Source organism: Takifugu rubripes, chromosome 20 (assembly GCF_901000725.2).
Source record: "Takifugu rubripes chromosome 20, fTakRub1.2, whole genome shotgun sequence".
NCBI classification, from domain to species: Eukaryota; Metazoa; Chordata; class Actinopteri; order Tetraodontiformes; family Tetraodontidae; genus Takifugu; species Takifugu rubripes.
This window is the reverse complement of record NC_042304.1, coordinates 14354623-14367530: the sequence shown is the minus strand read 5'-3', so window position 1 is coordinate 14367530 and position 12908 is coordinate 14354623. Positions and strand designations below refer to the sequence as shown.

The window sequence follows — 12908 nt, the reverse complement described above, 5'->3', positions numbered from 1 at the left end:
CGGTGGATGTCGTCCATCAGAGCAGGCTGGCAACCTGGTGCTCTACCGATTAATTTGTCTCTTCGCTTTTAATCAGTGTCACAGGAAGGACGCAGGGGTGGTGGGACAAGAGAGAGGAGAACCAAGACAGCAGAGAGGAACAGAGAGGTGGCACTCAGGATTTGATTAGGGCCCACAAGAGAGCTCTTTAACTCTCATCCCCAACAGTTCACACACCAAAGAGGCTACTGACACTGAAGGATCCTGTAATGAAGCAAAATCTCATATGATGCATTCAAAGTGATGTCAAATTTAGGACAATATCACTGGTCCAACTTGCAATTAATTATAATGTGACCCCCCATTTTAGATAATTCTATATACATCTATTGAAAAATCCAGACTTAACAGCTGTTAAGTTCTGCCAGGGTTCTGTCAGACCCCAGCAGTCGAGCTCAAGCTGGTTCAATTGAGTCTTTCCTCATTGTTCCCACAACTGATTTTCTTAAGTAATCCTAAAGGCCATTCACTCAAATCAATCGGTGTTCATGCTAGCCATGTTAGTGAGTTGAAGGCCACAGCTCCAACAACAAAAAATACATTTTCCACAGGGAAAACAGGGAATTCTGAGAATGAGAGTTAAACCAAGATAATTGCTGCATCATAATTGATGAGGATCAGCTGGGCAACAGATCAGGAGGCGTTATGATTGGTTAGATATTAAACTGCTCCAAAAAAGCAAATGATGAGGCTTAATGAGAAACACAGTAAAGTAATTGATCACTGAATTCACTGTGCTAAAGCCAATAAAATGTTTTAGTCTTTTTAAAATGTCAGAATCAGAATGTTACATTTTGATGGAGCCATTAAACTGATGATTTATGCCACCTCGTTAACATGGTGTCCAACAATAACCAACTAAACTGAAACTAAAGCCAAAGGTCTCAATGAACAGCAATGTTTTCATGACGCAGTTAATTATCAAATAGACAAAACAGCAAGAATATGACACAAACACAGTAGATTGGATTTCGCATTTGTCCATTAAATCCTAATTAGCCATATTGTTTAGTGGATGTTTACTACTCTGCTAATGATGTAAAAGCAAGAAAGAAACATGAGAGTGCTTGTGCCAGTGTAAATGCCCCTGTTGCGTAACTGTAGTTGTTACTTTTATCAGTACTAACCTCAGCAATTATAAGGTTTTAGCGTAGCCTCGTGTTTTATGGGGGTGTGTAATAAACACTTTGACCTCTCGCGGCCATTAATGCATTTTATTTATGGTTTTTATCTGGATAAACTATTGATTTTCTTCGCTGGTGAAAAGGGATCATGTATGGGCGTGTTGTCTTCATCTGACCAAAAACCTCCAGCTTGCTCTGTTATCACCTTCATTCCCGGATTTCCATTATTGATTGAGGAGCTTCCACACAGAAGCACATCTGCAGACACGCAGCCTCTCCTCTCAGCTGCAACACACAACCAAAGATCACCACAATTTTAAATGCTCTTTAAATCTCTGGAGCCTAAAAGAAGCGCAGGAAGGCAAATTGTCACAAGTTGCTCAAAAACATTTTTGCACTTCAACCCCAAAACACTGAATTTTAGAAGCAACGCTGCTAAATATTAATGTTGCCCGAGAATCCGAACTACCTGCAATAAATGCACTCATTACATTTCTCCAGTGATAAAAACTCAACACAACATCCGTGTGCTGAGTGCTGACCTTTCTGTCCTGGAACTCACGGTTCAGCCAAAGATGCAGTTTAATAAATTGGGGGTCAAACTGAAGCACTTTTGCTTCCACGGCAAAACTCGAAGGTCTATTTTTTCTGTTTGTATTTTGTCTGCCGTACAGTAACCAAGCAAAGTAGAAGTGGCTGGTCTACAGGCCTTATTGAAAAGACAGTCATTGTCTTTCTGGGCTAAAGCCTTTTTCAATATCTAAGATAAGCAACAGACTCGGGCAAATGGAACACAAAAAGACAGTGTTCCAACTGTGTCCTGCATTTTCACTTCTTCCCCCTCTGAGCCATGGTAACTACGTTTTTTATGATTCAGCCAAAGTGGCTGATTTTTAAGCAAAAAGGGCACAAACTTTACCCTCTTCTGCAACGTTGCTCTCATTGGAGAAAGGTGACACAAAATATTGCACTCAGTTTGGTTCAGTGTGACTTTGTAGCAGCGCTAAAGATATAGACAAGCGTACAGAGTGCATTTGATGTATTATGTATTCACTGCAACAGCCCGTTAAAGTCTCATCAATGCGCTAGTCGACTCGTGCCAATCAAGCCTTTGTAATGTCTAGTTTTGACTCCCTCGGGCCCTAATGCTGGCAGGCCTGGTTAGTGTGATGCTATCATTCAATCCAATGCTCAGAGGATGACATCAGAAGCTGCTTCCATCCGCGGCAGCTCTGGAACAGCTGTTTGAACAAACCTTTTTCTTTACAGGTAAATTCCTAAAGTGGATTGTTTGGTTTTGCCTAAACTCAGATGGAGCTCCTCTACTCACCCACCTCTGGCCCAGGCATTCATTCACGTGATCTTTTCCTCAGGAATAACTCTCAGGAGAAGATCTTGACAGTCTGACTCCAGCTCATTTTAAACCCGCAGGCAGGATGCAGTCAGTCACTCCAAGATGAAGAGTGACAGAGAGACGTGACCTCAGTGGGCCGCATTACCAACTGGTTCAAATGATTATAATGACAGAAATGCAAATGACTGTGTGCTCTCCTCCTTTGAAAGGGGAGATCTGGCCACACAGACAATGGAGAAATAAAGGGCAGCAAAGTACAAATCACAAATATTGATTTTCCATAACAATGGACTGATGCTCTCACTGGATCAGTCCGTTTCTGCTCGGAAGGCTGGGAGGATAAGCCTCTGAGAGAGACTGATGACATCTCACATTCACAGCAGTACTCATCACCATCGTCGGCCTACTCTGTATCTCATGTGAGAGTAATTTCTTCAGCCCACTGAGCCCTAAGATGAATGAAATTTGCATACTATTACATACAGTGTCTTCTATATTCAGTTGGAGAGAGGTGAATATAGAACTTTTACAATATATATAAGAAAAAACTACATTTTTTACACTGAACAGAAGAAAGAAATCCCGACCTTGGTGTTTGAATGCAGACAAAAAATGGTTTAAACTGAAAAGAAATTGTCTCGCATCCCAATAGAAAAGCAGTTTTTTATTTTAAAGATACGATATTCACTGTGTTTTAAATTCTGGGTGAATGTGTATTATATATGCATTTAAAATTAAACCATAATTGACATAAGGCTGAATCAGAGATAATTTTAATGACCTTGATACATTATTCACGCAGTAATTTTGACCTCCAGTATTTTATATTTAAATTGCTACTAAGCTTTCCTAACAATTCTTTCTTCCGTAATTATTGTCATGTCCAAAATCTTCACACTTCTAGAAGCAGATTTACTGGGTGCCTGACAGTGATGGAGTGGACCTGCAGAGAGCCTGTGAAGATGACTGGTGGCTTTGGCAGGAGATTACAGTGATCTGCTGGAAGGACACTGGGCAGGTTAAGACGATTAGAGAGCCCACAGCTTTCATTACCTTACCTTTCCTTACCCTAAATTACCTCATCTCACCTTACATCATTTCTGGCTTGTCTGCATTTACAGTATCAATATGCTTATGTTTGAAACATTGTAAAAAGATGATGACTAGAAAATAATAATGGGCAAAATGATGTAGTAACAATAGCATGTGGAAAACCTCAGGACTAAAATGCAGGGTGTGAAGCAAAGGGGCATCAGACTCAGCCAGGAGCAGAGCAACAAATTCTGGTTGGCCAAAGTGGCCATTTATCTTTTGTAGAGAATTGCTTTGTAAGGTTATAGTGACATTATGTCAAACTCTGTCTGTTCTAATTCTACGTAATAATGCATCTGTAGCAAAACTTTCTGCCTGGCTTTTAGGATGATAAGTGCAGCCACTTTCTGGTCAAGATGCTTTTGCCTGTTACCTACCATTACAGGCTCACACTGACTGCGTAGAAAGTAGTACTACAGGGTCACAGTGGCAGCACTGCACAACACCATCTAGAGCATGACTCATGGCGGAAGCAGCATTGTGCAGCAAGAAGGTTCACAGCGGCAGATTCTGGAACAAAATATTACTGCAAAATTGAGAGAAATCGTGTGGAAAAATAAACAAGCGGGGATAATATTAAATATGGTATCAACTAAGTAATGAGAACAAATCTAAATATTTCAATGAAGAAATTTTAGATATAAAATTCTTTATACACACAAGTGAAAGTCAGCATGCCCGTTGTTATTTTTGTGTTTGTATTTGTACTTGTATTTGTACTAATTTATTTTGGATTTGTTAACACAGGAACTTTAGACACTAGGACAGTTTCCGCCGGAGGACTTTGAATGTCACCACTTGACGTCACTTCCTCCCCACGTGAAACACTGCGTACATGTGAGAAGATTCCATATTTTTCCGCAGCAGATCTCGTTGCAGTGTATAACATATTATTTCATGATCGTCGAAAGCAGGAGTATGGAGTTGTCCGAGGATGAAGCACAGCTCGGAATGGAGTCCGAGGATGAAAACAGCGAACTGTCTGACGGCGAGGTGCGTGTTCTGTTGTCATGCTAACATTAGCTTACGGGAGTCATTCAACGCTACTGTACAGAACACAACCCCGACTCAATGTACTGTAAACACACCGCATCCATAACTTAATAGTATGTAAGGTTGACTGTTTAGTGTGTTATGGAGTTTCTGACATCCACAGTTAACTGCCTACTTTTGATCTTTTCAGCTTCAAGACGCCTTTGCTAAGGGGTTGTTGAAACCTGGGATGAACGTCCGCGTGGATAAATCCAAGAAATGTGTGAATAATGTGGTGAGTGATCGAGTAACTCAATGTGAGGTGTTTGTTGCGGAGTCTCAAAATTCCTTTAGGAAATTTTAGAAAACATTAGTGTTGAACACATTGCGCTGCTAAAATGGTGACAGCTTGATCCAACATGTGTTGCAGGATGCTATGAAAGAGTGCTTGGCTGATTTCCGCAAAGATCTGCCCTGGGTGGAAAGGCTGGACATGACCAACCTGCCAGCTGAAGATGTCCTTTCAAAACTTGAAGGGCAAGTTCTGGGGGAATCCAACGGCGATACTACTGTGGATGATGATTTCCAAAGAGAGATGTTCTTGTGAGTGGCTTCATGTTGACCGGTTGTTCAAAACTGTGCTTTTATTTTGGAAGTACCTTTTCTGTGATTGAAATTGTCAGGTTTGATTCTTATAGTTCTGTTTGCCTTTAAAGCTACCGTCAAGCTCAGGCGACAGTCCTACAGGCACTTCCTTTGTTGAATAAGCATGGCATATCCACCAAGAGGCCTGACGATTACTTTGCAGAGATGGCCAAATCAGACCAGCACATGCAGAAGGTGAGAGCCTTCCTTTAGGAAAGAAATAGTTACAGGGCTTCTGGAGAACACAATAAGCCAACCACAGAATCCTTTCTTCTCTCCAGATCAGGAAAAAACTGATCTCAAAGCAGATGATACTGGAGAGGTCTGAGAAGGCCAAGAAACTGCGGGAGCAAAGGAAATTTGGTAAAAAGGTTGGTGTTTGTTTTAGTATGTTTACTGTTTGTGTTTACTGAAGCAGAGCTGCAAAAGTGCACATTTCCTGAAAAGACAGAGGTGCAGCAGCAGGTTCGAGAGCAGATATTTTGTCTTGAGTGCTCAGGCCGTGATTTATTACCTTTACATGAAGAATTCCAACAGATTTTCAATTTTGTGCCAGGTTCAAATACAAGTGATGCAGAAGAGACAGAAGGAGAAGAAAGCGATGATGAATGCTGTGAAGAAATACCAGAAAGGTGATTCTTTTAAATAAAAAATTCTGTGTGTTTATATGTGATCAGCCTTAATGTCTGCTTTCATGAATATGTAATTTATGATTTCTGATGCCTCCACATTTAGGAATGACTGACAAACTAGATTTCCTGGAAGGGGATAAAAAGGAGAAAAACGCACCACAGCAGAGTTCCAAAAAACCTTTGAACAAAAAAGGGTAAATGTTAAACGCTGCAGTTTTTAGCCAGTTAAATAAAGATGCCAAATAAACAGTTCAGGTGTCGGTTTAAAACTAATCAAATATTCTCTTTTAGAAGCTCCTCTGGTAAGAGGAAATACAAGGACCAGAAGTTTGGCTACGGAGGTAAGAAGAGCGGGATGAAGTGGAATACCAAAGACAGCTACAATGATGTGTCCAGTTTCCGAGCCAAAGTGGCCCACAGCAAGGGAAACAAAGGAGGGAAGAAAGGCAAAGGAGGAAAACAGAACGTAAGTCACAGGCTCAGACACCAGAGCCTGTTTACAGGTACTTGTGAAGGTCACATATCTGATAAAAACGCAGCTAATATCCATTCCGTCACTTTCTCAGAAACGCCCCGGAAAGTCTGTTCGCCGGAAGATGAAGGCTCGCTCGTAACAGCTGGAAAAGAAGGCCCAAAAAGCTGGACTCTGGTCGGCCTTCCTGCTGGGCTTTTCTTCCATTTCATCTCCAAACACACCAGGATTCACGGAGGAGAACGTGAACTTTACCTCGACAGCTTTTGGTGCAGATCCTGTCTGCAGTGTGAATGTGGATCGATGTGGAAGGCGCGAGGGGGGGTCCTGTCGGTTTGCTGAGGAAGCTCTGAGGACAGAACCAGCGAGGAAAAGGTTGTTCTGAGAAATGGTCGAGCCCACAGTTGACTCTTAAGAGCTCCCCCAACCACCACTTTTTATAAAACTTGTGTTTTGGAATAAAATACGTGTTTCTGACCCTTTTTTTCCCTCCCCTCTGCATTTTATCCGAGATGGATTTACAGGCACTGTCTGACTATAAATCCCTTTGGATGCCTTTGAAATCCCCCTCCCAGGAGCTGGGGTGTATTTACTGCCTGTTTCTCACACCTTGGTTCTCTCCAATTTTACATGACCTTTTCTAATGTTAAGAGACTGTTGAGTTGAACCTTTCTGGATCATCCGTGATAAGTCCTGCATGAGCAGACACGCTTTGTTTTGACATTTGTTGTTTATTTTTAAAAGGATGAATAAACACGTTCAGTCTTGTGAGGATTTCCCTGGTTTGTCTCGGGGCAGATGTGATGAGCGCAGAGCGTATTCTTGGTGTTTAGTGATGTCGGAGCTGCATCGGGAGAAATTGAGTCTTCTGTCATTGCGGTTTGAGGCGATCTGGAGGAGAAAACATGAATGGAATTGTCTTCCAACACCAGATGGGATTTCTCCCTTACCAGTGGGGCTGATATCCACCCGACCTCCTGACTCTCAGTCTGGGGAGCCGTGTACTTCTTGGTGGGCTCCTCTCGGGCCTTGTGGAAAGCTTTGATGAAGTCCGCTGCAAAACAAATTCATAACCTGCCAGTCTAATAGGTTGCATTAAATCTGAGTTATCCGAGTGCAGTCAAGGTGAACTCACAGTTTTCTGTAACCACCTCTGCTGGTTTCCTAGACATGGGCTTGTCTGGCAGGATATGTACTGAGAGGAGACATCATTTGTTAAAAACAAAAACACAAGCTATTCAAACGGAGACAATAATCGTTACTTGACGTACATTTCCTGTGCGGATTGATGCTAAACTCCGTGTGAAGTTTTTGGTGTTTTTGCCATTTCCGGATCGTCTCAACGTGTATTGCGTTCTGTTGGATCAAATCCATTTTGTTGTTTCCTGACATTTTTAGAATTAATGTGCCAAGCCAGAAAAATAAGGACCGAAGGAAGGGTTTACTGACGTGCCAGAATGTTTGCGCCTGTTGCTTAGTGACGGGAAACCATTATTGTTCTGTAGTACCAACATGTGAACACACGGGGGAGCTGCGCGCTCGGAGAACGACTTTTAGTCGGCGCAAGAAGAAATTGAGTATTAAAAAATGATTGCCAGTTAAATTAATTCAGAATGGTCAGAAAATGATTCACATGTATGTTCAATAAACTGGATATACTGGGATTTACCTGAATTTCATCACATTTCATTACACAATTTCAGGATTTTTTTCTGAACTGTGTCATGAAAAATAAAATAAAATAAAATATAGTTCTAACTAATTACAAGTATAGAATTGTAGGCAATTGTAAATGCCCCTCATATTTATCATACTGTACATTTCTAAAACTTTTGCTGAGAAATTGTAGCAACAAATGCAGCTAGCTTCAATATTTAAACACATTTTACCACTATTGTAAAAGTTACTATGACCGGGCTATTCAATTTGGCGGACCCCGGGCTGAGTCCGGCCCCTGGGGATTTTTTTTACTGGCCCTCAGAGTGTATTGTAATGATGATGGAGAGTCCCATATATCTCATATTCTTTTAAATCATGGTAGAAACACAGGTTGAATATACCTGTTTTAGCTGGACATATAAATTGGGGGACCTCAAATGACCAATCAGAAATGGTTATTCGTGGCACGGTCTGGTGCAGTGCTCTGACTTGTTTCTTTCGATTATGAAGACAAGCTAACAAGAAAAAATGTCTCTCTCTACCTTCAAAAACAGAAAAGTTGACTCAGAGAGCAGGCAGCTCAACAATGAATGGACAGAAAAACATGCATTTATTGCTGATGATGCGAAGCCTGTGTGCTTAATTTGCAACAAGTGCCTCACCGTGTGTCAGGGGTATAATTTGTGAAGACATTTCAACACAACACATGCTAACTTTAGCACTACGTTCCCACCAAGCTCTGCTGCTCAGAAGCAGAAAATATCGGGGCTTATAAATTCTTATGAACAACGACAGATATTGTTCCGGAGCAAAGCGGCATCGTTACGAGTGGCATGGATATTAGGACAAAAGAAAAAGCCATTGACAGACTCAAAGACAATCAAGAAGTACATGCTGGCATCCATCGAGGAGGTGGTAACAGATGAGAAAAAAACGTTATCAATTCGATCAAGCAAATTCCAATATGTTACACCTCCAATACATGGTGGTCTGTGTAAGGCCTGCATGGGCCTGGAAATGTCCCCCAGTTTCGTTAATTTATCTTGAACACTCATCAAGTTGAGTCTCCCTCACATTATCATTTGGTTTAGAATTTCTTCTTAAACCAAGAGAAAAGTCCACTGTGCTTCTTCTTCTTTTGCAGCTTCTGATAGACCTGCTCCAGTTCCGTCAGCTGTTGCTCCATTAGATGTAATTGTTTCTCAGCCACTTGGTCTTTCTTGGTCAAGTTTTTTATTTTCTCATCTAACTCTTGGACTTTGTTTTTAGAGTAATTATAATTACTGGCCGCTTCATTGGTATTGTCAAACAGCTGTTTGACTCTTGTCTTAGATTTTTCATATTTTCCGGTCAGTTCTTTATTTTTGCCATCCAGCTGGTCAACTTTTGAGTCAGAGTTGTTACATTTTACGTTGAGCTCATGACTGATCTCCAACAGCTGTTTAACCTTTGCAAATAGATTGTCATTACTGTTGAATACATTTTTTATTTTAGCCTCCAGATCTTTACCTTCGGTTGCCACTGTCTGATATTTTAGCATTAATTCTTCATTTTCATCCTCCAGTTCCTTTAAGATCCTCTGGAAGGTCTGACTCTGATTGGACAATAATTGATTTTGAGCCTGGAGATCTTTGATGGTTCTTTCAGAACTTTTGTTCTTCAGGGAAAGCTCTTGGACGTCATTTTCCAACAGCTTCACCTCAGTCTCAGAGGCTTCAAACATTCTGACCACATCTTGGTAGTTGTTCTCCAGTTCTTTGAATTTTTTCAGAGAGCTTTCATATTTATTGGCCATGTTTAGATATTTGTCCTTCAGAACTCTGAACTCCACTTTGGAACATTTTCCTGTTTTGGCCATGTCTTTGGTCAATTCCTCCAACTCTTTAACTCTGGATTGAGAAGACTCACAGGTGTTTTTCAGTTCTCGTTTGTCACTGACCAGCTGTTGAATTGTTGTGAAACAGCCTTCAAGATTTGTGTTCAACTCTTGATTCATGACCTCCAATTGTTTCACCCACATTTCAGAGTTGTTATACTTTCGGGACAAAGCTTGAGTCCTCTCTAAAAGTTCTTGGATGGTTTTTCCAGTTTGTTCTTTTATATTGAGCAGCAGCTGCATTTGAGGAATGTTTCCTTCAAGAGTGTTGGAGAGTTCTTGGTTCTCCTCTTCCACTAGCTTGATTTTTGCCTCTAAGGCTTCCATTTTTCTAAATACCTCTCCACAGATGTCTTCAAAATATTGAAGAAAAAGTTCCAAGTCCTCATTACTTTGGACAACTTTGTGGTAGCGTTCCTGAAGATCCGTCACTCTTTTCGTGGATTGTTTGAGCTCTACTTGCAAATTTTGATTGCTGTCCAACAGCTCTTGGAGGGTTTTCTCTGATAGGTTGGTGAGCAATTCCTGTTTATTTTCTTTTATTAAGTTGTTCTCTGTAGAGCTGACATATTTAAGGGTCAGTTCTTCATTGCTCTCTTCTGGCTTTAAGAAACTATTTTTAAAGTTATCACACTTCATGACCAACTCTTGATTGTCAGCAGTAAGTTCTTTTACCTGTTTATAAGCGGCTTGTAATTTATTATCAAGTTCTTCCTTGTTTTGCATCAGCTCTTGGACATTTCTTAGTGCATTTTCAGTAATTTTAAGAAACTCTTCATTTGTAAATTCAAGCTCTTCGATTCTGGTCTGAAACTGCTTGGAGTTGTTGGCGAGTTCTTGATTTTGAAGGATTAACTCTTCAACTGTTGCTTCTGTGGTTTTATGCTTTTGGATGAGCTCATGACTTCTTACCTCGCTAATTTGAATCTTTTTGACAAGATCTTTATTTTCCAGGTCCAGCTGCTGAATTTTTCTGCCCCAGCTCTGCTCTTTCTTATCCATGTCTTCATTCAGTATTCTTGCAACAGCAACACTGATAATATCATTGGTGATATATTGATTCACATTGTTCAGCTCCTCTTCTCGCTGTAGCATTCTGGTAAGTTGTGTGATTCTTTCCTCAGAGTGCATCACCTGGTTGTTGAGTTCTTCAGTTGTCACTTCAAGCTCTTTGACTCTGATCTCAGACTGCTCCACTTGTTTTGTGAGTCCTGCATTTGTAACTTCAAGCTCTTTGACCTCGTGCTCAGACTGCTCCACCTTGATGGTGAGTTCTTGATTTTGAACCATTAACTCTTCAACTGTTGCTTCTGTGGTTTTATGCTTTTGGATGAGCTCATGACTTCTTACCTCGCTAATTTGAATCTTTTTGACAAGATCTTTATTTTCCAGGTCCAGCTGCTGAATTTTTCTGCCCCAGCTCTGCTCTTTCTTATCCATGTCTTCATTCAGTATTCTTGCAACAGCAACACTGATAATATCATTGGTGATATATTGATTCACATTGTTCAGCTCCTCTTCTCGCTGTAGCATTCTGGTAAGTTGTGTGATTCTTTCCTCAGAGTGCATCACCTGGTTGTTGAGTTCTTCAGTTGTCACTTCAAGCTCTTTGACTCTGATCTCAGACTGCTCCACTTGTTTTGTGAGTCCTGCATTTGTAACTTCAAGCTCTTTGACCTTGTGCTCAGACTGCTCCACCTCGATGGTGAGTTGTTGATTCTGAAAGAGCAACTCCTGGTCTTTTTCTTTTCTGCTTTCATAAGATTCTTGACTTTTTAACTCCATAATTTGTAGCTTTTTTGAAGGATTGTCAAAAGTTGTTTCATTTTCCAGGTTCAGTTGCTGAGCTTTTGTCTTCCAGCTGTGTTCTTTCTCTTCCATGTCTACCTTCACTATTTCACTATTCACTGTTATTTGGCAACTTGGTTTAATCGTACCTCAAAATACTCCACCTGGTTATTAAGTTGTTAACTCAAGGTCTTTGATCTCAAACCTTTTTAGTAAGATCAAAGCCCAACAAGGGTGTGTGTCCTGTGTCAGAGTCTTTATCCTGTCATTTCTTTCTTCAGACCACCTTCCAAGTACAGTATTCTGATTTTTAATCCGGAATAGTCACCCATAATCTGCCATTTTGAATCAGCAATCCTTCCGAGACTTGCCGATGATCATTTGTAATTGCACAAATAGTGAATTTTGACTTGGCCAAGAAAATAAAGAGCTAGAAGACAAATTAAGCAGCTGGACCAGTGACTGAAATATCTTGACAAGATAATTCAAAAGAACATGGCTAGAAGTCAAAAACTTGTTGAAAAGCTTAACAGTACAGAAGTAACTGTCTTAATTAGTCCTTCCCACTCAAGAACTCGCTAACAAGGAGGGGCAGTCAGACCAAAGTCAACAAGCTTGAAGTTACAAATTTAAAACTCATGAACATGTCAGAGCATCTTTACACCAAAGTCAATTGACAAGAATGCTATTGCTGCTGCAGCACTAAAAAGTGAGTAAGTACATTATTAATGATGGATGACCAAAAGGTCACGGAGCTCACCAATTTGGAAAGGAGAAAGGGGTACACACATCTGCCCCCTTCTTTTGTCCCGAGGAAAATGTCAAGAGGTCAATCGAGAGCATGAATTATGGCAGTTGCCCACTTGGATATGATTTCATCAGATGGTTTGATGGGGCGTTGGACATAAGATATGTGGGCACATAATGTAAATCTCCCTGATTAATGACGGATGCTCGGTTTCCTGTCATCCCAAGAGCGCCGAGGAGTCTCTGACAACACTGACAGACACACATCAGACAACCAAAATGTTGCTTATAAAAAATGAAGATGAAGTGCAATGAGCTCACTGTGTCTAGACTGAAATGAAGGAAAAGATTCAAATCTGGTGATGTCGTGAATATTTTAAACAATTTCACCGCCTTAAAAAAAAAACTATTTGCGCTACATACCGTAATCAATGATCGCCATGACGCAAGTTTCAACAATATGTGAGCTCTGCCCCGAGCCATGGGGGGCCATCTTCCAACGTGATCA

The 12908-nt window shown here is 40.8% G+C and overlaps 2 protein-coding genes across 4 annotated transcripts; one reads left to right on the top strand and one right to left on the bottom strand.

Annotated features, from left to right (window-relative positions):
• The first annotated feature begins 4386 nt into the window (after window positions 1-4386).
• ebna1bp2 (EBNA1 binding protein 2) lies at window positions 4387-7099 on the top strand. Of its 2 annotated transcripts, XM_011615105.2 has the most exons (10): window positions 4387-4446; window positions 4524-4602; window positions 4793-4876; window positions 5012-5184; window positions 5298-5421; window positions 5508-5597; window positions 5783-5858; window positions 5962-6052; window positions 6150-6324; window positions 6425-7099. In XM_011615105.2, coding segments are annotated over exons 1-10 (942 nt in total). In that variant the 5' UTR covers window positions 4387-4444; the 3' UTR covers window positions 6473-7099. The 2 variants fall into 2 exon arrangements, with proteins under 2 accessions (XP_011613407.1, XP_003974419.1); XM_003974370.3 differs by having other exon boundaries at window positions 4401-4602.
• On the bottom strand, window positions 7045-7954 carry cfap144 (cilia and flagella associated protein 144). Of its 2 annotated transcripts, none has more exons than XM_029827745.1 (4): window positions 7602-7954; window positions 7466-7525; window positions 7281-7384; window positions 7045-7174 (listed from the first exon to the last, which is right to left on the bottom strand). In XM_029827745.1, exons 1-4 carry the CDS (start codon window positions 7720-7722, stop codon window positions 7160-7162), a joined length of 300 nt encoding a protein of 99 aa, XP_029683605.1. In that variant the 5' UTR covers window positions 7723-7954; the 3' UTR covers window positions 7045-7159. The 2 variants fall into 2 exon arrangements, with proteins under 2 accessions (XP_029683605.1, XP_011613409.1); XM_011615107.2 differs by having other exon boundaries at window positions 7080-7221; window positions 7602-7948.
• Window positions 7955-12908: the final 4954 nt, after the last annotated feature.